Source organism: Fringilla coelebs (genome assembly GCF_963513975.1).
Source record: "Fringilla coelebs genome assembly, chromosome: 30".
In the NCBI taxonomy this organism is placed as follows: Eukaryota; Metazoa; Chordata; class Aves; order Passeriformes; family Fringillidae; genus Fringilla; species Fringilla coelebs.
This window is the reverse complement of record NC_140056.1, coordinates 1,615,791-1,639,587: the sequence shown is the minus strand read 5'-3', so window position 1 is coordinate 1,639,587 and position 23,797 is coordinate 1,615,791. Positions and strand designations below refer to the sequence as shown.

General features: G+C 60.5%; 1 protein-coding gene across 1 annotated transcript in view; it reads right to left on the bottom strand.

Annotated features, from left to right (window-relative positions):
- Positions 1-23,797, bottom strand: part of LRP1 (LDL receptor related protein 1) — a 110,080-nt gene that overhangs the window by 9,170 nt on the left and 77,113 nt on the right. The window contains exons 49-82 of the mRNA XM_084223713.1: positions 23,416-23,565; positions 23,035-23,169; positions 22,459-22,575; positions 22,089-22,217; positions 21,884-22,006; positions 21,095-21,235; positions 20,828-21,015; positions 20,191-20,374; positions 19,922-20,007; positions 19,560-19,679; positions 18,841-19,028; positions 16,534-16,739; positions 15,499-15,687; positions 14,963-15,111; positions 14,454-14,547; positions 14,042-14,158; positions 13,842-13,961; positions 13,292-13,414; positions 12,099-12,224; positions 10,540-10,656; positions 8,191-8,297; positions 7,942-8,074; positions 7,409-7,528; positions 6,874-6,996; positions 5,826-5,969; positions 5,612-5,746; positions 4,863-4,982; positions 4,249-4,520; positions 3,980-4,158; positions 3,508-3,614; positions 3,197-3,313; positions 2,937-3,113; positions 1,747-1,887; positions 820-993 (exon numbers count right to left, since the gene is read on the bottom strand). Coding sequence (XP_084079839.1) covers positions 820-993; positions 1,747-1,887; positions 2,937-3,113; positions 3,197-3,313; positions 3,508-3,614; positions 3,980-4,158; positions 4,249-4,520; positions 4,863-4,982; positions 5,612-5,746; positions 5,826-5,969; positions 6,874-6,996; positions 7,409-7,528; positions 7,942-8,074; positions 8,191-8,297; positions 10,540-10,656; positions 12,099-12,224; positions 13,292-13,414; positions 13,842-13,961; positions 14,042-14,158; positions 14,454-14,547; positions 14,963-15,111; positions 15,499-15,687; positions 16,534-16,739; positions 18,841-19,028; positions 19,560-19,679; positions 19,922-20,007; positions 20,191-20,374; positions 20,828-21,015; positions 21,095-21,235; positions 21,884-22,006; positions 22,089-22,217; positions 22,459-22,575; positions 23,035-23,169; positions 23,416-23,565 — 4,851 coding nt within the window. The remainder of the gene's footprint in view (positions 1-819; positions 994-1,746; positions 1,888-2,936; positions 3,114-3,196; positions 3,314-3,507; positions 3,615-3,979; positions 4,159-4,248; positions 4,521-4,862; positions 4,983-5,611; positions 5,747-5,825; positions 5,970-6,873; positions 6,997-7,408; positions 7,529-7,941; positions 8,075-8,190; positions 8,298-10,539; positions 10,657-12,098; positions 12,225-13,291; positions 13,415-13,841; positions 13,962-14,041; positions 14,159-14,453; positions 14,548-14,962; positions 15,112-15,498; positions 15,688-16,533; positions 16,740-18,840; positions 19,029-19,559; positions 19,680-19,921; positions 20,008-20,190; positions 20,375-20,827; positions 21,016-21,094; positions 21,236-21,883; positions 22,007-22,088; positions 22,218-22,458; positions 22,576-23,034; positions 23,170-23,415; positions 23,566-23,797) is intronic.

Genomic DNA, 23,797 nt, shown 5'->3' with positions numbered 1-23,797 from the left:
CAGGTGGAGATGAAACAAGAAAGTTTCTATCTAAAGTACCTAAAGTATCTCAAAACCTTTAATTCCAATCTCCCTTACACTTTCCATATTCTCAAAATCTTTGGCCAGACAATCATATTTATAAAGCTGTCCCCAGATGTCCCCAGGTGAGAGACACCCATCCTTCCAACACCCCTCACCGACCTGTCAGTCAGGTGGAGATGAAACAGGAAAGTTTCTATCTAAAGTATCTCAAAACTTGCTTTCATTTCCATCTCCCTTACGCTTTCTATATTCTCAAAATCTTTTGCTGGACAATCATATTTATAAGGCTGTCCCCAGCTCTCCCCAAATGAGTGACACCCATCCTCCCCAGGCACCCCCAGGTGTGAGACACCCCTGTCCCCAGGCACCCCCAGGTGAGACACACCCATCCTTCCAATGCCCCTCACCGACCTGTCAGTCAGGTGGAGATGAAACAAGAAAGTTTCTAACTAAAGTACCTAAAGTATCTCAAAACCTTCATTTCCATCCCCCTTACACTTTCTATATTCTCAAAATCTTTTGCCAGGCAATCATATTTATAAGGCTGTCCCCAGGTGAGACACACCCATCCTTCCAACACCCCTCAGTGACCAGTCAGTCAGGTGGAGATGAAACAAGAAAGTTTCTAACTAAAGTACCTAAAGTATCTCAAAACCTTCATTTCCATCCCCCTTACACTTTCCACATTCTCAATATCTTTTCCCAGACAATCCCATTTATACGCCTCTCCTGTTTCACCTTCCCCGTCCGCCCGCGCGTCTGTCCGTCCGTCCGTCCGCGTTCCCCCCCGCTCACCTGAGGGGGAGGCAGCACAGGTGCCCCCGTTCTGGCAGTAGTCCCAGCACTGGTCGATCTGGCACTTGTCCCCGTTGTAGCGCGGCTGGCAGCGGCACTTGGCCTGCTTGCGGGCGTTGAGGAAGCAGCTGCCGCCGTTCAGGCACACCAGGTCGCACGTGTCGGTGGTGGGCACTGCCAGGGAGGTGTGAGAAATGTGGAAAATAATGTGAAAAATGCCTGTTTTGTGCTCAGTTCCTGGAAAGTATTCAAATGAATATTACACATCTCGTGTCAGAAAGCGATGCTGTATTGATTCTCTTAAATACAGTTTTAGGTTATTAAAAAATGTTAAAATAGAAACTATGCTATGTGAGATGCTTTTTTAAAGAAAGGACTTGCAGCGAGGTAGCAGCCATAGGACACCTAAATCTTTCAGAGAAAAAGAATTTATTGCCCTCTTATCAGAAGAAATGAACTTCTTCCCGCCTTGAAGGCGCTGTCAGGACTCAGGAAGAAGCTGACACTGCCCAGACAGAATCCTGTGTTTGAATGGAATTTATGCATCATGTATGAGGTGTATGAATATGCAGCAGGCTATTGTTTTTAAGGGTTAATCTTTTGTAAACAAGTGTCCTTTTCCGGGCTTGTGCTGCCCAGAAAAAGGTACCCAGATGTCTGTAACTCTTTGTTTTTATTGTCTCATATTGTCCTAATCCAAATTGTCCAAATTATTATTTCTCTAATTGTATTACTATTTTTATAACCCTTTTATTACCATTAAACTTTAAAAATTGTAAAAACAAGCTATTGGCATTCTTCACAGAGGCATGGAGGGGATGGAAGTGAGCGGGGCTGCGCTGGCAGGACCCAACCTCCCTCCTCATCCTCATCCTCATCCTCATCCTCATCCTCATCCTCATCCTCTCCTCCTCCAGTGTCACCTACCCACGGGGGACACGGTGGGCGAGGGGACGACCACGCAGGTGCCATTGTCCAGGCGTTTGCCGTTGGGGCAGGTGCACACGGGGCCACTGGGGCTGAGCAGGCAGAGCCACTCGCACTTCTTGCGGTCACAAGGGTTGGTCACTGCAGGAGGGGATGGCACAGATGGTGAGGACAGCGAGCTGGTGACACACAGCCCTTCTTGCTCCTCTAGGACATTCGTCTGCACAGTTCTGTGCTGTGCCATCCATGCCCTGAGGTCACCACCTGGCCAGTTGGACTCCCCAAACCCACCTCAGCAACCCCCTGCTCTGCCCACCCAGACACCCCCACTCTGGGCAGGGATTTGGGGGTCTGAGTCCCTTCAGACTCAATGCAGGAGGAGAGGGCACACAGATGGTGAGGACAGCGAGCTGGTGACACACAGCCCTTCTTGCTCCTCTAGGACATTACCCTGCACAGCTCTGTGCTCACTCTCCCATGCCCTGAGGTCACTACCTGGCCAGCTGGACTCCCCAAACCCACCTCAGCAGCCCCCTGCTCTGCCCACCCAGACACCCCCACTCTGGGCAGGGATTTGGGGGTCTGGGGCTGAGCAGGCAGAGCCACTCGCACTTCTTGTGGTCACAAGGGTTGGTCACTGCAGCAGGAGAGGGCACAGATGGTGAGGACAGCGAGCTGGTGACACACAGCCCTTCTTGCTCCTCTAGGACATTCCTCTGCACAGCTCTGTGCTCTCTCTCCCATGCCCTGAGGTCACCACCTGGACAGCTGGACTCCCCAAACCCACCCCAGCAGCCCCCTGCTCTGCCCACCCAGACACCCCCACTCTGGGCAGGGATTTGGGGGTCTGAGTCCCTTCAGACTCAATGCAGGAGGAGAGGGCACACAGATGGTGAGGACAGCGAGCTGGTGACCCACAGCCCTTCTTGCTCCTCTAGGACATTCCTCTGCACAGTTCTGTGCTGTGCCATCCATGCCCTGAGGTCACCACCTGGCCAGCTGGACTCCCCAAACCCCCTGCTCTGCCCACCCAGACACCCCCACCCTGGGCAGGGATTTGGGGGTCTGAGTCCCCTCTTCCCAAGCTCTGCCAACACCCCCCTCACCCTCTGGCACCTCACGCCAGTATCAGCCCCTGGCACCTCCCCACCACCCCAGCAGCAGGGTGGGGGTCCCAGGCCCACACCCACCCTCTGGCTGCTTGTACTGGTGGTAGAGCACGACGTCAGTGGCGTGGTTGAGGCCGGATGTCAGGTTGGTGACGGGTTTGTGCCCGAACTTGTGAATCTTGAAGATGCGGTTGTTGATGTAGGTGACGCCGTAGATGTAGTCCTCAAAGATGTCGATGCTGAACGGGTGGCTCAGCCCTGGAAAAGCCAGCAGGGGACGTGTGGAGGAGGGGATTTGGGGTGGGTTCTGAGGCCAGGGACCCCCACGGGGCACCCCTTACCCTTCTTGTTGTCGATGGCCACGACGGGGTCGGTGCCGTTGAGGCGGATGCTGCCGATGACGGAGAGCTTGGCGTCGGCCCAGTACAGCCTCTCGTTGTGGTAATCCACGGCCAGGCCTGAGGGGACATGGCCCCCAGTGAGCCCCCAGTCCACCCCAAGCCCCTCCTGACCCGCTGACCCACAGAGCAGCACTGCCACCACCCCTACACCCTTCTGCCATGGGGCTCCCAGAACAACCCTCCCCAACACAAATGGTTGAACGTGTCCCCATCATGGCTTTTGTCCCCCTCCTGTCACCTGTCTCTCTCACCTGTTGGCCACTGGATGTTGTCCTGCACCAGGGTCTCCCGCAGCGTCCCATCCATGGCAGCTGTCTCAATCTTGGGGTGATTGCCCCAGTCTGACCAGTACATTGTTCTGCAAGGACACAGGCGGGTCATTCCCAGGGGAACAGGACAGCCCAATGAGCAGGGAGGAGAAACCCTCCCACACCATCGCCACGGCATCCTGGAGTCACCAGGCAACTCGAGAGTGACACTGGGACACAGGGATGGGCTTGTGGTGAGGGGAGTGTGGTAAGGGCTGGGAAATCCCAGGGGAACAGGACAGGCCAATGAGCAGGGAGGAGAAACCCTCCCACACCATCCCCATGGCATCCTGGAGTCACCAGGCCACTCTGGGGCAACTCAAGAAGACAGAGAGAGTGACACTGGGACACGTGGGTGGGCCTGTGGTGAGGGGAGCGTGGTGAGGGCTGGGCAGAGGGATGGGGAGTCCCTCACCCCCGTAGTGGATCGACCACGATGGCGTGGGGCTCATCGATCATCCCCGAAATCAGCGTCTTGCGGTTCTCGCCCTTCATCTGCGCCACCTCGATGACGTCCCGCCCCGAGTCCGTCCAGTAGATGTTCCCAGCCACCCAATCGATGGCGATTCCCCGCGGCATCTTCAGCCCTGAGATCTGCGTGGGGCAGAGTGGGGACAGGTGAGGGGGGAGGAATCCACCAGCCCGTACCCTTTGCTGCTCCGTGCCCCGGCACAGCTCGCTCACGTTCAGGTGGGTGACGCCGCCGTCGATCTGGCGCCGGTTGCGGTTGGAGGCGGTGGAGGCGGAGGAGGAGGCGGGCAGCTCGCGGTAGGAGATCCTGCCCGTGTGCCAGTTGGTCCAGTAGATCTTGTTGCCCTTGACGTAGATGTCCATGGCGTCGATGCGCACGTTCTCGTCGCCCTGGAAGGCCGGCTCGTAGGCAGAGTTGGGGTTGAAGGGGTACATGCTCCTGATCTTGTTGTCGTCTGCGATGTACAGGATCTGGTGCTCAGAGCCTGCAGAGGAAGAGGAGGAGGAGGAGAGGTCGGCATGGGCTGCACTGGGAAGAGGGGCTCAGCCACGAGTGGGACTCAGCCAGGAAGGAGGGCTCAGCCCAGCTCCCTGGTGGGACAGGGACAGAGTCACTGTCACAGGGACAGAGGCACTGGGCATCAGAGCCACCCATCATCGCCTTGGGCCTCACTCTGCCGGGGACGGACAGACTGACAGCACCAGCGGTACCAGAAGGGTGGGCAGAGCTGCCGGGGGTTGGAGGGAAGAGCAAAGGATTCCCACAGGAGCTCGGGGGGGGTCCTGGGCACACACAGAACCCACGTGGGTCCCTGTTCCCTCCTGACCTTCTGCCTTGCACATGTTGTCCGTCTTCATGAAGTTCTTGGCGCAGCTGCAGACGTGGGAGCCCTTGGTGTTGTTGCAGAGCTGGGAGCAGGTCCCGAAGCGCAGGCACTCGTTGATGTCTGGGCAGTGGGAGGTGGGATCACGGGGAGAACCAAAGGCTGCCCCCACAGACCCCAACTCTGCCCCAAGGACACCACTCCTGCCCCCCCAGCCCCATCCCAGCTGTGAAATCGACCCCAACTCTGCCCCAAGGACACCATTCCTGCCGCCCCAGCCCCATCCCAGCTGTGAAATCGACCCCAACTCTGCCCCAAGGACACCATTCCTGCCGCCCCAGCCCCATCCCAGCTGTGAAATCGACCCCAACTCTGCCCCAAGGACACCATTCCTGCCGCCCCAGCCCCATCCCAGCTGTGAAATCGATCCCAACTCTGCCCCAAGGACACCACTCCTGCCCCCCCAGCCCCATCCCAGCTGTGAAATCGACCCCAACTCTGCCCCAAGGACACCATTCCTGCCGCCCCAGCCCCATCCCAGCTGTGAAATCGACCCCAACTCTGCCTCAAGGACACCATTCCTGCCGCCCCAGCCCCATCCCAGCTGTGAAATCGATCCCAACTCTGCCCCAAGGACACCATTCCTGCTGCCCCAGCCCCATCCCAGCTGTGAAATCACATCTCACTGGCAAAAACCAATGCCAGGCCCCACAGCCCGATCCCGAGCCCTCTCCAGCAGCAGCTGGAAGTACCTTGGCAAAAATTCTTGTCTGGCACCTTCTGGAAGCCTCTGCGGCAGGTGCAGTACGAGGTGGACTGGGACTGGACGCAGTGGGCCTCGTCCCCACACATGGTGGTGTTGGTCGTGCAGTCGTACGACTTGTGCTCTGTGGTGGGACACGCCGTCACACACGTGTCACCCCGAGCTCCCCCCGGCCCCCACCGGGTCCCCAGCTCCCCACCCACCGTGGGAGCAGGATTCCTCATCAGAGCCATCTCCACAGTCATCGAAGAAGTTGCAGCGGAGGTTGGCGCTGATGCATTTCTTGTTCCCACACAGGAACTCGTTCTTGTCCTGGCTGCAGCTCTTGGGCTTGGCCGTGGGTGACTCTGCGGGTGAGGGGCAGCAGCTGTGACCCCCATGTCCTGGCCACCCATCCCCATGGGACCCTCTGGGAGCAGGCAGGGACTTGGGACCCTGCATCCACACCCTGATTTTGGGAGGAAAGCCAACCCCAGCACCTGGGCTGAACCCTGAGCTCTGGGAAGACCATCCCAAGGGCACAGTGATCTCCAGGCACCTTGGCCCCACAGGCTCAGGGCTGTGCCCGTGGGTGACTCTGCAGGTGAGGGGCAGCAGCTGTGACCCCCATGTCCTGGGCACCCATCCCCATGGGACCCTCTGCGAGCAGGCAGGGACTTGGGACCCTGCATCCACACCATGATTTTGGGAGGAAAGACTGGGCAAAGCCAACCCCAGCACCTGGGCTGCACCCTGAGCTCTGGGAGGACCATCCCAAGGGCACAGGGATCTCCAGGTACCCTGGCCAGGCAGGCTCAGGGCTGTGCCCACGGGCTCTGGGAGGACCATCCCAAGTGGCACAGTGACCACACAGGCTCAGGGCTGTGCCCACGGGCTCTGGCAGAACCATCCCAAGGGCCACAGTGATCTCCAGGCACCCTGGCCAGGCAGGCTCAGGCTGTGAGGCTCAGAAAACCACATTGCCTGCCATACTCCTGCTTCTCTGCCAGGCTGCCAGTTTCATGCCTTCTCTCTGAATATGTCTCACAGTTTCCATCTCCTGATGTGCTGTGAAAGCCATGACACCTCCTGTGGCCAGGAGAGCACACCGAGGTGTCAGGCACACAAAGGGCAGCAGATGTCACCAGAGCCAGCAGCGGCGTCCTGCCCCCACCTCCCCGCTGCTCAAGCAGCACCCTTGGGACTCGTTTCCCCGAGAAACATTTCAGACATGCACGGCAGAGCTGAGGGAGAAGGATCAGCCCCACTCACCGCAGTCCTTCTCATCCGTGTTATCTCCACAGTTGTCAATTCCGTCGCACTGTCGACCGATCCACAGACACACCCGGTCGTTCTTGCAGCGGAACGGTCTGTTGGGGGGACACTGGAATTTCACTGCACCAGCAAACAGAAACAAACGGTGACGGTGAAAGGAGACGCCGTAGCCAGGCTGTCACACATGTCCCGAGCTGCCGCTCGGCCTCTGCCCGCTCTCCGGGGAGGGCTGTCCCACGCGGCCCAGCGGGCTCCGGAGGCTGAAGCAAAGAGACTGAAGCAAAGACAATCGCCCGGCTGCTGTGAGCCCTCTCCTCACCCAGCCCCAGCCCCCTCCCCACAGCAGCCCCTCTGCAACTCCTGCCCTTCAATCAGAGTCACCTCCACCCCTCTCCCCCACCGGCCACCCCCGAGAGGAGCTGCCAGAGGTCCCCCCCACACCCTCCGGTCCCCACAGTGGTGCTCAGGCTCCAGGACTGTCCCCCCATCCTGGGCTATGGGAGGGCTTGGGGGCAGAGGTAGTGTCACTCACAGCACTCCTCGGGATTCTCGTCCGAGTTGTCCCCACAATCGTCCTCCCCGTCACACTTCCAGGCCAGGGGCTTGCACAGGGTGTTGTTGCACTGGAACTCGTCCAGGGGACACGTGCGGACTGTGACAGTGCAGGAGGGGACATGTCAGTGCAGGAGGGGACATGGCAGTGCAAGGGGGGACATGGCAGTGCAAGGGGGGACATGGCAGTGCAGATGGGGACAAGATGGCAGGGCAAGGGGGGACATGGCAGTGCAAGGGGGGACATGGCAGTGCAAGGGGGGACACATTAGTGCAACAGGGGACACGTCACTGCAACAGAGGACACGCCAAAACCCCACCCTGGGGGCTGCAATTCCAATTCCCAGCACGCACAGGGGGTCTCCAGGGCTGGGGGTTTCCATGTGTGCGCACACTCCAGGGTGGGACACACACACACAGAGGAGCGCTCCCACCCACAGCAGGGACACAGTGACACCAGGACAGGGAGGGGGGACACGAGCAGCCCCTGGGGACACACAGCCATGCCATTACCCCCTGTGCCACAGTTCTCCTCGTCGCTGCCGTCCATGCAGTCGGCGTCGGCGTCGCAGCGCCAGCGCATGGGGATGCAGTGCCCGTTCTTGCACTTGAACTGGTCAAACTCGCAGCGGGGGGTGCAGTCTTTCTGCAGGGGACAGGAAGGGACACGGTGGCCGTGGCAGGCCCCTGTCCTGTTGCCACAGCCAGGCTGTGAGCCCCAGGGCAGGGGCAGAGGGGGGGACGTGCCCGTCCTGCTCGTACCTCGTCGGAGCCGTCGGCGCAGTCGTGGTCCCCGTCACATTTCCACCTGCCCGCGATGCAGCGGCCGTTGGCACACGAGAACTCGCTCTCAGAGCAGGGCCTGGGTGCTGGGGACAGAACACAGAGCGTGCTCTGAGCGTGGGGACAGCCTGTGAGGGCAGGGGGTGTCCCTGGCCAGCAGCTGGGGGGGCACAGGGTGGCACGGACACACGGCCGGTGGCACTGGGGACAGGGGGTACAGGCAGAGCTGTGGGAGCTGGCAGAGGGGCACAGCACACCTCCCAGCCCCTTCCCACACCACTCCCTGTGGGGGTTTTGGGGGACACTGTGGCCACAAAGCCTGGCTGTCCCCCAGGGAACAGGTCACTCACTCTCCATGGGGCAGCACAAGCCCCACTGCTGCCCAGCCCAGCTGCCCCCCAGGCAGGAGGAACTGCAGCAGTGCCCTGGCAGAGCATCACCCCTGTCCCCCCTCACAGGGCATGGGGACAGCTCACAGCTCAGTGGCACAGCCAGTGCCAGATCCAGGAGGATGGCACGTGGCACAGCCGCCCAGCTGGGATGGCTCTGGGGACCCTTCCCCTCCCTATAGCCCCGGGGTATTGGGGCACAGGGACCCCCCATTCATGGCACAGGACTGTGGGGGAAGAGGGGAACAGGGGGTGTCCAGGGGGAGGCACGGTGGGGATGGGTTTTGGAGCCAAGTCCAAGCCATGCACGGGCCCTGCAGAGCAGCAGGGTCAGACCCTCCCCAGCTGTGGTTCCATGGAGGGAGATGCTGGTGCTGATGCTCAGTAAATCCACCTGGACTGTCCAGCCCCGATCCCTCTGCCCTCACCTAGAAATTATTGTCTTCATTGGTTTTAGAGAGACTGTAACATGGAATTAAAAGATTTTGGCAGGAACCTACCTCTGAGCGCCCCATAACGACAGTGTGAAAATGGAGAAAAACATAAGATGAAGTGAAATGGCACAAACTCAAAAACACGACGGGAAATCAACAGAAAAGAAAACAAAAGCTGCACCCTGAAGAGCTTCAGGAAGACAGAGGGACCCAGAGGGCACTGCAGGGTGGGAGAGGGTCTGGCAGCAGACCCTGGTGCCATCCCACAGGCAGCCTGAGCCCCCCTGGAGGGACAGAGCCACCATGGAGCCCTGGAGTGGCCTTGTCCATGAGGACAGGGCAGGTGCTGGCACACGAGCAGGAGCTCACCAAGGGGCAGCACTGAACTCTCTGCCACCTCCCCATGTGCTGGCCCAGGCCTGAGGTTGTGCCCCAGGTCCCTCCTGACAGCTCTGCGTGTCCCCACCACCATCCCAGGTGACACTGCCAGGCAGGGGGTGACACAGTGGGTGATGCTTGGTGGCAAAGCAGGACAAGGTGCCCTCAGGGGACTCTGCTGGGCGCCCATGCTCCTGTGGGGAGTGTGTTGGGGTCACCCCTTCAGTGTGACTTGTCACCCTTGGGGTGTCTCTTTGGCACAGACCCCCCCCCCCTCTGCAGGGCCAGGCTCTCCAGAGCCCTGGAGTGAGGGGTCAGGTCAGCACTGCCCCAGAGGAGGGCAGGGATGGGACAGGGACAGAGACAGGGAGAGGGACAGGGACAGGGACAGGGTCAGCACTGCCCCAGAGGAGGGCATGGATGGCACAGGGTCAGGGTCAGGGACAGGGACAGGGTCACCCCTGCCCCAAAGGAGGGCATGGATGGCACAGGGACAGGGTCAGCACTGCCCCAAAGGAGGGCATGGATGGCACAGGGACAGGGACAGGGACAGGGACAGGGACAGGGTCACCTCTGCCCCAAAGGAGGGCATGGATGGCACAGGGACAGGGACAGGGACAGGGACAGGGACAGGGACAGGGTCACCTCTGCCCCAAAGGAGGGCATGGATGGCACAGGGACAGGGACAGGGACAGGGACAGGGACAGGGACAGGGTCATCACTGCCCCAAAGGAGGGCATGGATGGGACAGGGACAGGGACAGGGACAGGGTCAGTGCTGCCCCAAAGGAGGGCATGGATGGCACAGGGACAGGGACAGGTCAGCACTGCCCCAAAGGAGGGCATGGATGGCACAGGGACAGGGACAGGGACAGGGTCAGTGCTGCCCCAAAGGAGGGCATGGATGGCACAGGGACAGGGACAGGGACAGGGACAGGGACAGGGACAGGGTCAGTGCTGCTCCAAAGGAGGGCATGGATGGCACAGGGACAGCTGTGTCCTGGCTGGGGGACACAGTGGCTCTCCCGGCCACCAGCCTGACAGCAAAAGAGGGTCTGGGGCTCCCAAACCCCTCCCCTGTGCAGTGCTCCACCCTGGGGACAGCAGGGGCTGGGGGGTGGCACGTACTGCAGCTCTCCTCGTCAGAGTTGTCCCCGCAGTCGTTGTCGTAGTCGCACTGCCAGCGGCCCGGCACGCAGCGATTGTTCTTGCAGCGGAACTGGTACGGCTCACAGGTGCGCTCATCTGGGGGACAGCAGGGACAGGTCAGAGAGGCTGGGGGACAGCAGGGACAGGGACAGGGACAGGGACAGGTCAGAGAACTGGTACGGCTCACAGGTGCGCTCATCTGGGGGACAGGGACAGGTCAGAGCTGCTGGGGGGCAGCAGGGACAGGGACAGGGACAGGGACAGGGACAGGGACAGGGACAGGTCAGAGCTGCTGGGGGACAGCAGGGACAGGGACAGGGACAGGTCAGAGAACTGGTACGGCTCACAGGTGCGCTCATCTGGGGACAGCAGGGACAGGGACAGGTCAGAGCGGCTGGGGGACAGTGGGGACAGGGACAGGGACAGGGACAGGTCAGAGCTGCTGGGGGACAGCAGGGACAGGGACAGGGACAGGTCAGAGAACTGGCACGGCTCACAGGTGCGCTCATCTGGGGGACAGGGACAGGTCAGAGAGGCTGGGGGACAGCAGGGACAGGGACAGGGACAGGGACAGGTCAGAGCTGCTGGGGGACAGCGGGGACAGGGACAGGGACAGGGACAGGGACAGGGTCAGCACCACCCCAAAAGAGGGCATGGATGGCACAGGGACAGGGATAGGGACAGGTCAGTGCTGCTGGGGGGACAGCAGGGACAGAGACAGAGACAGGGACAGGGTCATCACTGCTCCAAAGGAGGGCATGGATGGCACAGGGACAGGGACAGGGACAGGGACAGGGACAGGGACAGGGACAGGATCAGCACTGCCCCAAAGGAGGGCATGGATAGGGGTCAGTGCTGCCCCAAAAGAGGGCATGGATGGCACAGGGACGGGGACAGGGACAGCACTGCCCCAAAGGAGGGCATGGATGGCACAGGGACAGGGACAGGGTCAGCACTGCCCCAAAGGAGGGCATGGATAGGGGTCAGCACTGCCCCAAAGGAGGGCATGGAGGGCACAGGGACAGGGACAGGTGTCAGCACTGCCCTGCACAAGGGGACAGGATGGGGACAGTGACAGGGGTCAGCAGTGCCCTGCACAATGGGAGATATGGGACAGGGATGGGATCAGCAGTGCTCCAAATGAGGGCAGGAATGGGACAAGGACAGAGGTCAGCACTGCCCTGCATGACAGGAGGATGAGACAGGGACAGGTGTCAGCACTGCCCTGAACGTGGGGAGGGACAGGACAGGGACAGGGACAGGTGTCAGCACTGCCCTGAACATGGGGAGGGACAGGACAGGGACAGGGACAGGTGTCAGCACTGCCCTGAACATGGGGAGGGACAGGACAGGGACAGGGACAGGTGTCAGCACTGCCCTGCACCTCCCTCTGCCCCAGCCCTGCCCACGCCACTCGGAAAAGGAGCAGCTGGAGCTCCTGGGACACCCCAGAGGAGCCAGCCAGGGCCAGGCCAGCCTGTCCCTCGAGGAACAGGGACACAAGATGCCAGTGGCTTGTCCCCAGGGCCCCTGCTCACCGCATTCCTCCTTGGGCTCATCAGATCCGTCCCCACAGTCGTCCTCCCCGTCACACTTCCAGCGCGCCGGGATGCACCGGCCCGAGTCCTTGCAGCGGAACTCGTCCACGCCACAGGTCATTTGGGCTGCAGGGGACAAAGGGACACAGGGCAGGGATCAGCACTGGTCAGGCCTGTGCTGCTCTCTGCAGGGCTGATGAACAGCCTGGAGATGGGTGGGATCCCCCTTCGTTCCAAGCAGGTCTCCAGGGAGAGTCAGGGGGAGGAGGATCCCAGCAGGACAGAGGCAGCAGCAGCATCAGCCACTGCCCACAGGGACTGGGGTGGGACTGGGGTGGGACTGGGGTGGGAATGAGCAGGGACTGGGGGGGGACTGGGGTGGGACTGGGGGGGGACTGAGCAGGGACTGGGGTGGGACTGAGTAGGGACTGAGATGGGACTGAGCAGGGACTGGGGTGGGACTGAGATGGGACTGGGCAGGGACTGGGCAGGGACTGGGGTGGGACTGGGGGGGGACTGAGCAGGGATTGAGATGGGACTGAGCAGGGATTGAGCAGGGACTGGGGTGGGACTGAGCAGGGACTGGGCAGGGACTGAGCAGGGACTGAGATGGGACTGAGATGGGACTGGGCAGGGACTGGGCAGGGACTGAGCAGGGACTGAGCAGGGACTGAGCAGGGACCGGGGTGGGACTGAGCAGGGACTGAGATGGGACTGAGATGGGACTGAGCAGGGACTGAGCAGGGACTGGGGTGGGACTGAGCAGGGACTGGGCAGGGACTGGGCAGGGACTGAGATGGGACTGAGCAGGGACTGGGGTGGGACTGGGATGGGACTGGGGTGGGACTGAGATGGGACTGGGATGGGACTGGGGTGGGAATGAGCAGGGACTGGGGTGGGACTGGGGTGGGAATGAGCAGGGACTGAGGTGGGACCGGGGTGGGACTGAGATGGGACTGAGCTGGGACTGGGATGGGACTGAGATGGGACTGAGCTGGGACTGGGATGGGACTGAGCAGGGACTGGGGTAGAACTGAGCAGGAACTGGGCAGGGACTGAGCAGAGACAGAGCAGGGACCAAGAAGGGACTGAGCAGGGACTGAGCAGGGACCTGCCACCCTGCCAGCACACAGAGGTGCCCGGTGTGGGCAGTGGGCACTGGGCAGAAGCCCCTCCCCACGCAGGTGCCTTACTGCAGTTGGCAGGTTCATCAGAGCCGTCCACGCAGTCGTTGTCACGGTCACAGACCCAGACCCGGGGGATGCAGCGCTTGGTGATGGCACACTGGAACTGGTTGGGGGCACAGGTCACCTCCGCTGCAGGAGGGAGAAGGGGGTGTCAGGAAGGGCAGCAGGGCAGGCAGGGGCCAGCCACTCCTTTCCCCAAAAAACAGCCGGGAGGTTGAGAGGTGTGTGGGTGCCCCAGGGATCACAAGGGCTGGTGTGCTCAGTGGAGATGGAGCAGAGCCATAAAATGGCCCCAGAAGACACCAAGCTATGAGGGGACAGGGCAGAGGCCACCAGATCCCTCAGCTGAGCAACAGGCTCAGCTCAAATCCACTTCAAGGGACTTCAGGATTTCATTCCCACAAGGAAACAGCAGCGGGAACAGAGGCTCTACAGAGATGGGGTATGGAGAAAGCCCTGGCACAACCCAGAGAGCCAAACACCCCAAGAAACAGACCTGAACCCCTCAGTCTGACTCACACCAGCTCCCACCTGACCCCCAGAGCCCCCCACTCACGACAGTCCTTCTCGTCCTCGCCGTCCCCGCAGTTGTCCTGCCCGTTGCAGCGGAAGATGCCGGGGATGCAGCGGTTGGTGTTGGTGCACTTGAACTGGCTGGGCAGGCAGACGTGGATGTCTGGGGAAGAGGTGGCACAGTCAGGGGGTGACAGGCTGCAGCTCCACGCTGTGGATCACAGGGGGACACGGGGAACCTACCGCAGTTGGCCTCGTCCGAGTTGTCCTGGCAGTCGTTGTCGCCGTCGCAGATGAAGGCGGGGTTGGTGCAGATCCCTGTGGAGCACTGGAACTGCCCTGGCCGGCACTTGAACTCAGCTGTGGGGTAACACACGGCCACAGGTTTGCTCTGAGGAACGTTTTTAGGGCACACCTCAACCTCAAAGCCTTGCTCCACCCTCTGGTGTCCTCTGGACACCCTCTGGTGTCCCCTGTGGGGACTCAGCATCCCATTCTGGGCTCGGGCCCTGCTCCATGGGACAATCACAGGGACAGATGTGTCCCACTGCTCCCTGAACTCTGTCATGGACTGACCCTCCCCTCCACAGGGCTGCCCCAACAGCCACCCTGCACACCCGGGGACACGGGGGGCTGTGTCACCCCCGGCACTCACGGCAATCCTCCGGCTCGTCCGAGCGGTCCCCGCAGTCGTCCTCGGTGTCGCATTTCCACCAGAAAGGGATGCACTTGTCATTCTTGCAGACAAACTGAAGGAGAGAGGAGCTCGTGGGCTGGTTCAGGATGGGGAGGGGGCACCCCAAAAGATTTCACCCCCAGTGAGCTGAGCCAAGGGCACTGATCCTGTGCTGTCCCCTCCAGGTATTCCCAAATCCTGACCCAGAGCAAAGCCTTAACCCCACCCAGGCCCTGGGGTTTGAGGTGAGGGGTAGAAGAACATTCCAGAGCTGGAGGTTCTCTGGCTCTCCTGGACACCCCCAGACATGAAGTGCCACAGGAGGGAGGCGCTGCCTGAACCCAAACAACACCCCATCACCCCCAGGGAGATCATGGCAGGAGGGACACGGGCATGGGGAATATCCAGGCAGGCAGGGACAGGCAGGGACAGGCAGGGACAGGCAGGGACAGGCAGGGACAGGCAGGGACAGGCAGGCAGGGGCTTACCTGGCTGGCAGTGCAGTTGGACACGCAGGTTTTACCATCACTGCCCAGGTAGAAGTTGGTGGGACAGGCACACTTGTGCCCCCCGCCCGGGGAGAGCAGGCAGAGGTTGCTGCAGCCACCATTGTTGGTCTTGCAGGGATGGTTGGGAACTGGGGACAACAGGGTGACAACAGCAAGTCAGACCGAGCTGGGGACACTCTGGGTGGCATGGGAGCAGCAAGACCCTTGTCACCCTGCTCCTGCTCCCCCTGCCTGACCTGGCATCCCCCCACATCCCTTTCTTGGGGCGGTTCCCCAGCACCCCCAAGCCCTGCTCTGTGGGAAATGAACTGGTACTTTTATTTCTCCAAAGTATCCAGTCTTATCTGCAACTTGTTTCTAGTTCCATTTCCCTCTCTCAACAATGTCTGCCGTATTCCATGGCATTTCCAAGTCAGCATTTCTTATCTCAAGGTTTGCATACAGATGCACACACAGTGTGAGCCTTGTGCCAGGCTCGGAGGATTCTCCACAAATCCATTTCCCACGCTGCTCACCGTCAGGCTGGCGGTAGGGGTGGTAGATGTGGATGTCCATGGGCCTGTGCAAGGTGCTGATCAGCAGTGTCTTGTTGGCTCCTGTTGTCTTGTGAGCCCTGTTGATGGATTTGGTCTCCCAGTCGGTCCAGTAGATGAAATCCTCGAAGAGGGTGAGCGCGAAGATGTGTGGGATGTCCTGGCTCAGCACTGCAAGGGGAGCAGGCATTCAGAGAGGGGCTGTGCCACGATCCCCTCCCACAAAGGAGCACCATGGACACAGAGGAGTGACCAGGGACTGTCCCCAACAGTGCTGGCTCCCACTCCAAGAGCTGCCCCAGAGCCTGGCTGTGCTGGCACCCATGGAGCTCAGCACTGCGAGGGGAGCAGGCATTCAGAGAGAGGCTGTGCCATGATCCCCTCCCACAAGGAAGCACCATGGACACTGAGGAGTGACCAGAGCTGGGAATTGTCCCCAGCAGTGCTGGCTCCAACACCTGACCCACAGCATGGACCCCTCCAGGGTGTGCTGGCACCCATGGAGCTCAGCACTGCGAGGGGAGCAGGCACTCAGAGAGGGGCTGTGCCACGCTCCCCTCCCGCAAGGAAGCACCATGGACACAGAGGAGTGACCAGAGCTGGGGATTGTCCCCAACAGTGCTGGCTCCAACACCTGACCCACAGCATGGACCCCTCCAGGGTGTGCTGGCACCCATGGAGCTCAGCACTGCGAGGGGAGCAGGCACTCAGAGAGGGGCTGTGCCACACTCCCCTCCCGCAAGGAAGCACCATGGACACAGAGGAGTGACCAGGGACTGTCCCCAACAGCCTGGCTCCCACTCCAAGAGCTGCCCCAGAGCCTGGCTGTGCTGGCACCCATGGAGCTCAGCACTGCGAGGGGAGCAGGCACTCAGAGAGGGGCTGTGCCACGCTCCCCTCCCACAAGGAAGCACCATGGACACAGAGGAGTGACCAGGGACTGTCCCCAACAGTGCTGGCTCCTACTCCAAGAGCTGCCCCAGAGCCTGGCTGTGCTGGCACCCATGGAGCTCTCACCTGTGTGCCTGTTGGTGCCATCCAGGCTGGCAAACTCGATGTAGTCCTCACGGGCATCAGCCCAGTAGATCCTGCTGTTGATGTAGTCGAGGGTGAGGCCGTTGGGCCACGTGATCTTGGTGTCCACGATGACGCTGCGGTTGGTGCCGTCCATGCCGATCTTCCCGATCAGAGAGTGGTCCCCCCAGTCTGTCCAGTAGAGGTAGCTGGGGGTGAAACACAAGAGCAGGGAGATGCTGAGTTGGAAAGCACAGAAATTTCTCCCTGTGAGGGTTGTGAGGCTCTGCCCAGAGAAGCTGTGGCTGCCCCATCTCTGGAAGTGTCCAAGGCTGGATGGAGCATGGAGCAACCTGGGATAGTGGAAGGTGACTGCCCACAGCAACGGGGTGGAACAAGACAGTCTTTAAGGTCCCTTCCATCCCAAACCCCACCATGACTCTGTGATAAATGGCAGTACACAGGCACAGGGTAGAGAAAACCATGCAGGTGTCCCAGAGGCCAAGAGGGAAGGCTTCATCCCATCTCCCAACCTCTGGGACCACAGCAAGATGACCACAGCCCCTTTCCCCAAACCCCAGGGCATTCATGGAGCAACCTGGGATAGTGGAAGGTGACTGCCCACAGCAACAGGGTGGAACAAGACAGTCTTTAAGGTCCCTTCCATCCCAAACCCCACCATGACTCTGTGAGAAACAGAGATGCACAGGCACAGGGTAAGGAAAAGCATCCCAGTGTCCCAGAGGCCAAGAGGGAAGGCTTCATCCCATCTCCCAACCTCTGGGACTAGAGCAAGGTGACCACAGCCCCCTTCCCCAAACCCTAGGGCATGGAGCAACCTGGGATAGTGGAAGGTGACAGCAGTGGGGTGGAACAGGATGGCCTTTGGGGTCCCTTCCATCCCAAACCACCCCATGACTCTGTGATAAATGGCAGTAGATGGGCACAGGGTAAGGAAAACCATCCAGTAAGGAATACCATCCAATGTCCCAGAGGCCAAGAGGGAAGGCTTCATCCCATCTCCCAACCTCTGGGACTAGAGCAAGGTGTCCACAGCCCCCTTCCCCAAACCTCAGGGCATGGAGCAACCTGGGACAGTGGAAGGTGACTGCCCACAGCAGTGGGGTGGAACAGGATGGCCTTTAGGGTCCCTTCCATCCCAAACCCCACCATGACTCTGTGATAAATGGCAGTACACAGGCACAGGGTAAGGAAAACCATCCAGTGTCCCAGAGGCCAAGAGGGAAGGCTTCATCCCATCTCCCTGCCTCTGGGACCACAGCAAGATGACAACAGCCCCCTTCCCCAAACCCCAGGGCATGGAGCAACCTGGGACAGTGGAAGGTGACTGCCCACAGCAGTGGGGTGGAACAGGATGGCCTCTGGGGTCCCTTCCATCCCAAACCCCACCATGACTCTGTGATAAATGGCAGTAGATGGGCACAGGGTAAGGAAAACCATCCAATGTCCCAGAGGCCAAGAGGGAAGGCTTCATCCCATCTCCCAACCTCTGGGACTAGAGCAAGGTGACCACAGCCCCCTTCCCCAAACCCCAGGGCCTGGGATAGTGGAAGGTGACTGCCCACAGCAGTGGGGTGGAACAGGATGGCCTTTAGGGTCCCTTCCATCCCAAACCCCACCATGACTCTGTGATAAATGGCAGTACACAGGCACAGGGTAAGGAAAACCATCCAGGTGTCCCAGAGGCCATGAGGGAAGGCTTCATCCCATCTCCCAACCTCTGGGACTAGAGCAAGGTCACCACAGCCCCTTCCCCAAACCCCACGGCATGGAGCAACCTGGGACAGTGGAAGGTGACTGCCCACAGCAGTGGGGTGGAACAGGATGGCCTTTAGGGTCCCTTCCATCCCAAACCCCACCATGACTCTGTGATAAATGGCAGTACACAGGCACAGGGTAAGGAAAACCATCCAGGTGTCCCAGAGGCCATGAGGGAAGGCTTCATCCCATCTCCCAGCCTCTGGGACCACAGCAAGATGACCACAGCCCCTTTCCCCAAACCCCAGGGAATGGAGCAACCTGGGATAGTGGAAGGTGACTGCCCACAGCAGTGGGGTGGAACAGGATGGCCTTTGGGGTCCCTTCCATCCCAAACCCCACCACGACTCTGTGATAAACAGCGGTACACGGGCACAGGGTAGAGAAAACCATGCAGGTGTCCCAGAGGCCAAGAGGGAAGGCTTAATCCCATCTCCCAACCTCTGGGACTAGACCAAGATGACCACAGCCCCCTCCCCAGAGCAGAGCAGAGCAGAGCAGAGCAGCAGCCCACGTGGCCCAGGCCCTCACCCGTTCTGCACGTCCACCACGAGCGCGCGGGGCTCGCGCAGCCCCGAGTTGACCAGCACGGTGCGGTAGGCGCCGTTGAGCTTCGACACCTCGATGGTGTCCCGGCCCTTGTCACACCAGTAGAGGTTTCCTCCCACCCAGTCCACGGCCAGCCCATCAGGATTGCTGAGCCCCGTGCGGTGAAGGACCTGCCAGGAGGAGTCAGAGGTGACAGGGATGAGCAGAGAGAAGCAAACTTTGATGTCTTAGGGGTGATAGCGTCGCCCCTCCCCAGCCCAGGTCTTGTTCATCACTCCCTTCTTAGGTTTAGATGGGATATTGGGAAGAAATTCCTCCCTGTGAGGGTGGGGAGGCCCTGGCACAGACTTCCCAGAGAAGCTGTGGCTGCCCTGCATCCCTGGAAGTGTCCAAGGCCAGGCTGGATGGTGCTTGAAGCAACCTGGGACAGTGGAAGATGTCCCTGCCCACATCAGGGGAGTAAAACTGGATGAACTTTAAGATGCCTTCTGCCCCAAATCATTCCACAACTCCATGACTCTTCCCCCAACCTTCCTTGTCCCACATTTCAGGGCAAGGTGAAGCCCACCCCTGCTTGAGGTGGGGCTGCAAAACATCCCACAGCAACTGGGACTGACCCCCAAAGCCCAGTGATGACCCCAGAGCGGGGCAGGAGGCGGGTGAGGCCCAGGGGTGCCCCAGGGGGTGCCCCATGTCCCCACCTGGACGTTGCTGCCGTTGATGTGCATGCGGCGGATCATGCTGCCCTGCGTGGTGACGTCTGTCCAGTAGATCATCTGCTCCCGGTAGTCGAAATCCAGAGCCACAGCATTGTTCAGCCCCTGGAGAGGGAGGGAGAAGGGTTTGCAGCAGCCTCAGTGGCTGCCATGGGCTCTGGGGGGTTTTATAAAGCCCACAGCCTCCCTGCCTGCTCCTCGCTCGCAGTGACCTCCTGACATTTAGATGGATCTGCCATTCCCCTGGGAAGCCAAGAGCCAAACTCCCGTGTCCTTTAGGATCTTCTCCATCCCCAATCCCCTCCACATGGGGCTGCTGTGCCTCCTGCTCCCAGCTCACCCCGCACCTGCTTGAGCAGAGTGTAGTTGGAGCCATCCAGGTTGAGCTTCCTCAGATAGTAGCGGTTGGCAAAGATGAGGAAAGGCTCTTCATCTGCACAGGGAAAAGAGGGAAAAGTGGCAGGGGAGCACTGCTGGGATGTGGGCAGAGCCCTGCAGACCTGCCACCACTCCCTCATGAGCTGGGGGCAGCCACTTCACCCTCCAACTCCAGCACCAGGAGCATCCCACGGTCACCAGGAACATCCTGAGCTCTGCACCCACACCTGGCTCTCACCTGTGACAACCTTGCAGCTGTTGGGGTTGTCAGGTCTGAGCTTGTAGCCCTCGGTGCAGAGGCACTTGTAGCTGCCCAGGGTGTTGATGCACTTCTGGCTGCAGGGGTAGGTGGTGGAGCACTCGTCGATGTCGATGCACGTCTTCCCGTCGTCCTTCAGCCGGAAGCCAGGACGGCATCTGCACTGCAGGAGCAACCCGGAGCTGTCAGACACCTCCAAGGGAGGTGGCAGGTGCTGGGAGGTGACAAGTGTCACCATGGGACACGCAGACTCAGCAAGGACAGCTGAGATGCACAAACAGTGCCTGAAGCGCCCGTGTCACGTCCCTGGCCCAGCTGGCACAGGACAGACACAACCCGCGGAGGAGGAGGAGGAGGAGAGGGAACAGCAGGAGCTGTGCCAGGGGAGGTTTAGGCTGGATATCAGGAAAAGGTTCTTCCCCCAGAGGGTGGTCAGGCACGGCTGGCTGGCACAGCCCCAAGGCTGCCAGAGCTCCAGGGGCATTTAGACAACTCTCAGGCACAGAGTGACATTGCTGAGGGAGCAGGAGTTGGACTTTGTGGGTCCCTTCCAACTCAGGGCATTCTGTAATTCCACGATCTCTGCAGCCAGCCCCCCCACACCATGGCCCCCTACCTTGTACCCAATCTTGAGGTCCTCACACTCCTGGGAGCAGCCACTCAGCTTCTTGTTGAGGCACTCGTTGATGAAGCAGTTGAGCTCGTCGGAGCCGTCGGCGCAGTCGTTGTTGTTGTCGCAGAGCAGCGCCTCGGAGATGCAATTCCCGTTCTTGCAGAGGAAGAAGGAGTCGTTGCACTTGTTTTCTGCAGAGAGAAGGTGGCAGTGGTCAGTGGGGGGTGCCTGCTGTCCCCCCCAGGACCCCACCATGACCCCAGCAGGTACCTGGGCTGCTGCAGCGTGGGTTCTTGGGTGCCTCATCCGAGTGGTCGTGGCAGTCGAACTCCCCGTCGCATTCCCACTGCCGGTTGCTGAGGCAGCGGCCGTTCTGACAGCGGAACTCGTGGGGGCCACAGGTGGGATATTCTGGGGGAGGGTGAGGGGCTCAGCCAGCATCCCACCCTCCTGAGCCTTCCAGAGGCACCATGGGGACACTCAGAGACAGGCACCATGGAGCCAAACCCTCCCGAGCTGCTGGGAGTGACGGGGACAACGCAGAGCAGCTGGCCTGGGACAGGGCTGCCCTGCATGGACATGGATCCCTCTGTGGGTTTGGATCTCCCTGTGGGTTTGGGTGGGTTTGGATCCCTGGGTGGGTTTGGATCCCTGGGTGGGTTTGGATCCCTGGGTGGGTTTGGATCTCCCTGTGGGTTTGGATCTCCCTGTGGGTTTGGGTGGGTTTGGATCCCACTGCGGGTTTGGATCCCTGGGTGGGTTTGGATCTCTGGGTGGGTTTGGATCCCTCTGTGGGTTTGGATCTCCCTGTGGGTTTGGATCCCTCTGTGGGTTTGGATCCCTGGGTGGGTTTGGATCCCTGGGTGGGTTTGGCTCTCTCTGTCAAGGCTGGGGCGCTGCTCTCCACTAACAACCCCCTTCTGCTCCCTCTCCAGGTTCCCTCTCACCACCTTCACACCAAACCCCTCCATGGTGATGAAGACCCTCCCAGGGTACTGTCCCAAAGCCCATGAGGACCCAGCTGGGTCAGTCCCCACCCTGGCTCCCACGGACACCCACCACATTCCGGGGACTCGTCGGAGCCGTCACCGCAGTCGTCGTCGTGGTCGCAGACGAAGTGCTTGGGGATGCACTGCCGGTTCCCACACATGAACTCCCTCTCATCACAGGTGTTGTTGTACACTGCAAAGGGGCACCAGCACCATCAGCCCCTGCCAGCCCCCAGCCTCCCCCAGCCCCTGCCCTCGGAGGGGGGGTCACTCACAGCAGCCAGCAGCGAGGGTCTCATCGGCCCCGTCGGCGCAGTCCTTGTCCCCATCACAGAGCCAGCGCTCCGGCACGCACACGTAGGTGCCAGGGCACTGGAAGGATCCTGAGCTGCAGGTGGTCAGCCCTGGGGAAAGGAGGAGCAGGATGGAGTCTGGGCACCCCACCGAGTTCAGGAGAGCAGCGAGACCACGGGTGGGAGAAGGGATGGGCAGAGGCAGGAACATGGATGCAGGAAGATGGAGATGGAGCAGGCAGGGATGGAGATGGGGAAGAAGGGATGGGCAGAGGCAGGAACATGGATGCAGGAAGATGGAGATGGAGCAGGCAGGGATGGAGATGGGCAAGAAGGGCTGGGGCAGACTCACGGCAGCGACTGTCCTCGTCAGAGCCATCCCCACAGTCATCAGCTCCATCACACACCCAGAGCTTGGAGATGCAGCGGTGGTTGTTGCACTCGAACTGCACAGGGTAGCAGAACTTGTCTGGGGGAGAAGAGGAGGAGATGGAGGTCAGAGAGAGGTGATAAGGGGAGGAGACACCAGCAGAGCATGGCCAGGCTGGGCTGGGCTCCAGGAGCCCAGGGGGTGTTGGGGGTACTGCTTGTGGTCCCAGAGGGATGGAGTGGGACTCACTGGTGTGGACCTGAGGAAGATCCCCTGTCTGGGGATTGTTCCAGGAGGTTAGAACTAAAAATGCAGCTGAAGGGAGCCATAACTGGCCCTGTTCAAAAGGGCCACGGACATTTGTGCATGTGCTGAGCAAACCAGCACACAAGGACATTTATACTGGCCACAGCTAAAAGCACAAGAGCGTGGAGTAAAACCACAGAAGGGGAAGAATCTGTGGTCTGTCCTTGGCAAATGGATGTCAGGGAGAGAAGAGGGTCCTGCCCACCCTCCAGCACCACCCTGTGCCCCAGCCCAAATCCTGAGTGTCCCCACCCTGCCGCTCACTGCACTGGGTCTCATCTTCGCCGTTCTCGCAGTCATCCTCCTTGTCACAGGTCCAGGTCATGGGGATGCACCTCCCACTCGGGCAGGCAAAGTAGTTGGATGGACATTTGGGCTTCCTCCCACCTACTTTGTGATGGAAACATCAGTGAGGACGACAGCACGGCCACGTCCTGCCTGCTCCCAGCCCAGACCTGAAGGATTCCTCCCCAAAATCCCCCTGAGGTGCCACATCCCAGCTCCCTGCAGCACCATCTTTGCAGGAGCCACAGAGAACAACAGTCCCAGTGGGCAAACAAAGCCCCCACAGCCCAAGCAGACCCCAAAGGGGCATCCCTGCCCCCAGAGCCCCCTCTGCCCTCCTGCTCTCACCGGGGCAGTTGCGCTCGTCCGAGTAATCGCCGCAGTCGTTGGCCCCATCGCACACCCAGCTGGGGGCATAGCACAGGGAGGTGTGCTCACACTTCTGGAACGTGGTGCCCTTCACCCCCAGCTTGAAGTAGCTGCTGCAGTCGGTGGCAGCTGAGAGGAATCACAGCAGGAGCTCCAGTGACACAGCAGGAACCACAGCAGAAGCCCCCTGGTCTGACTTCACCAGGTGGCACACGTTCCTGCCCTGCTGCCAGAGCCCACCACACCCCACACACCCCCAGATGTGCCCCACACATGCCCAGAACTGCAGGGATCCAACAGGTGTTGGGGTGCTGAGCATGGCACAGAGAGGCTGAAGGGATGGGCTGGGGCTGCCTCACCC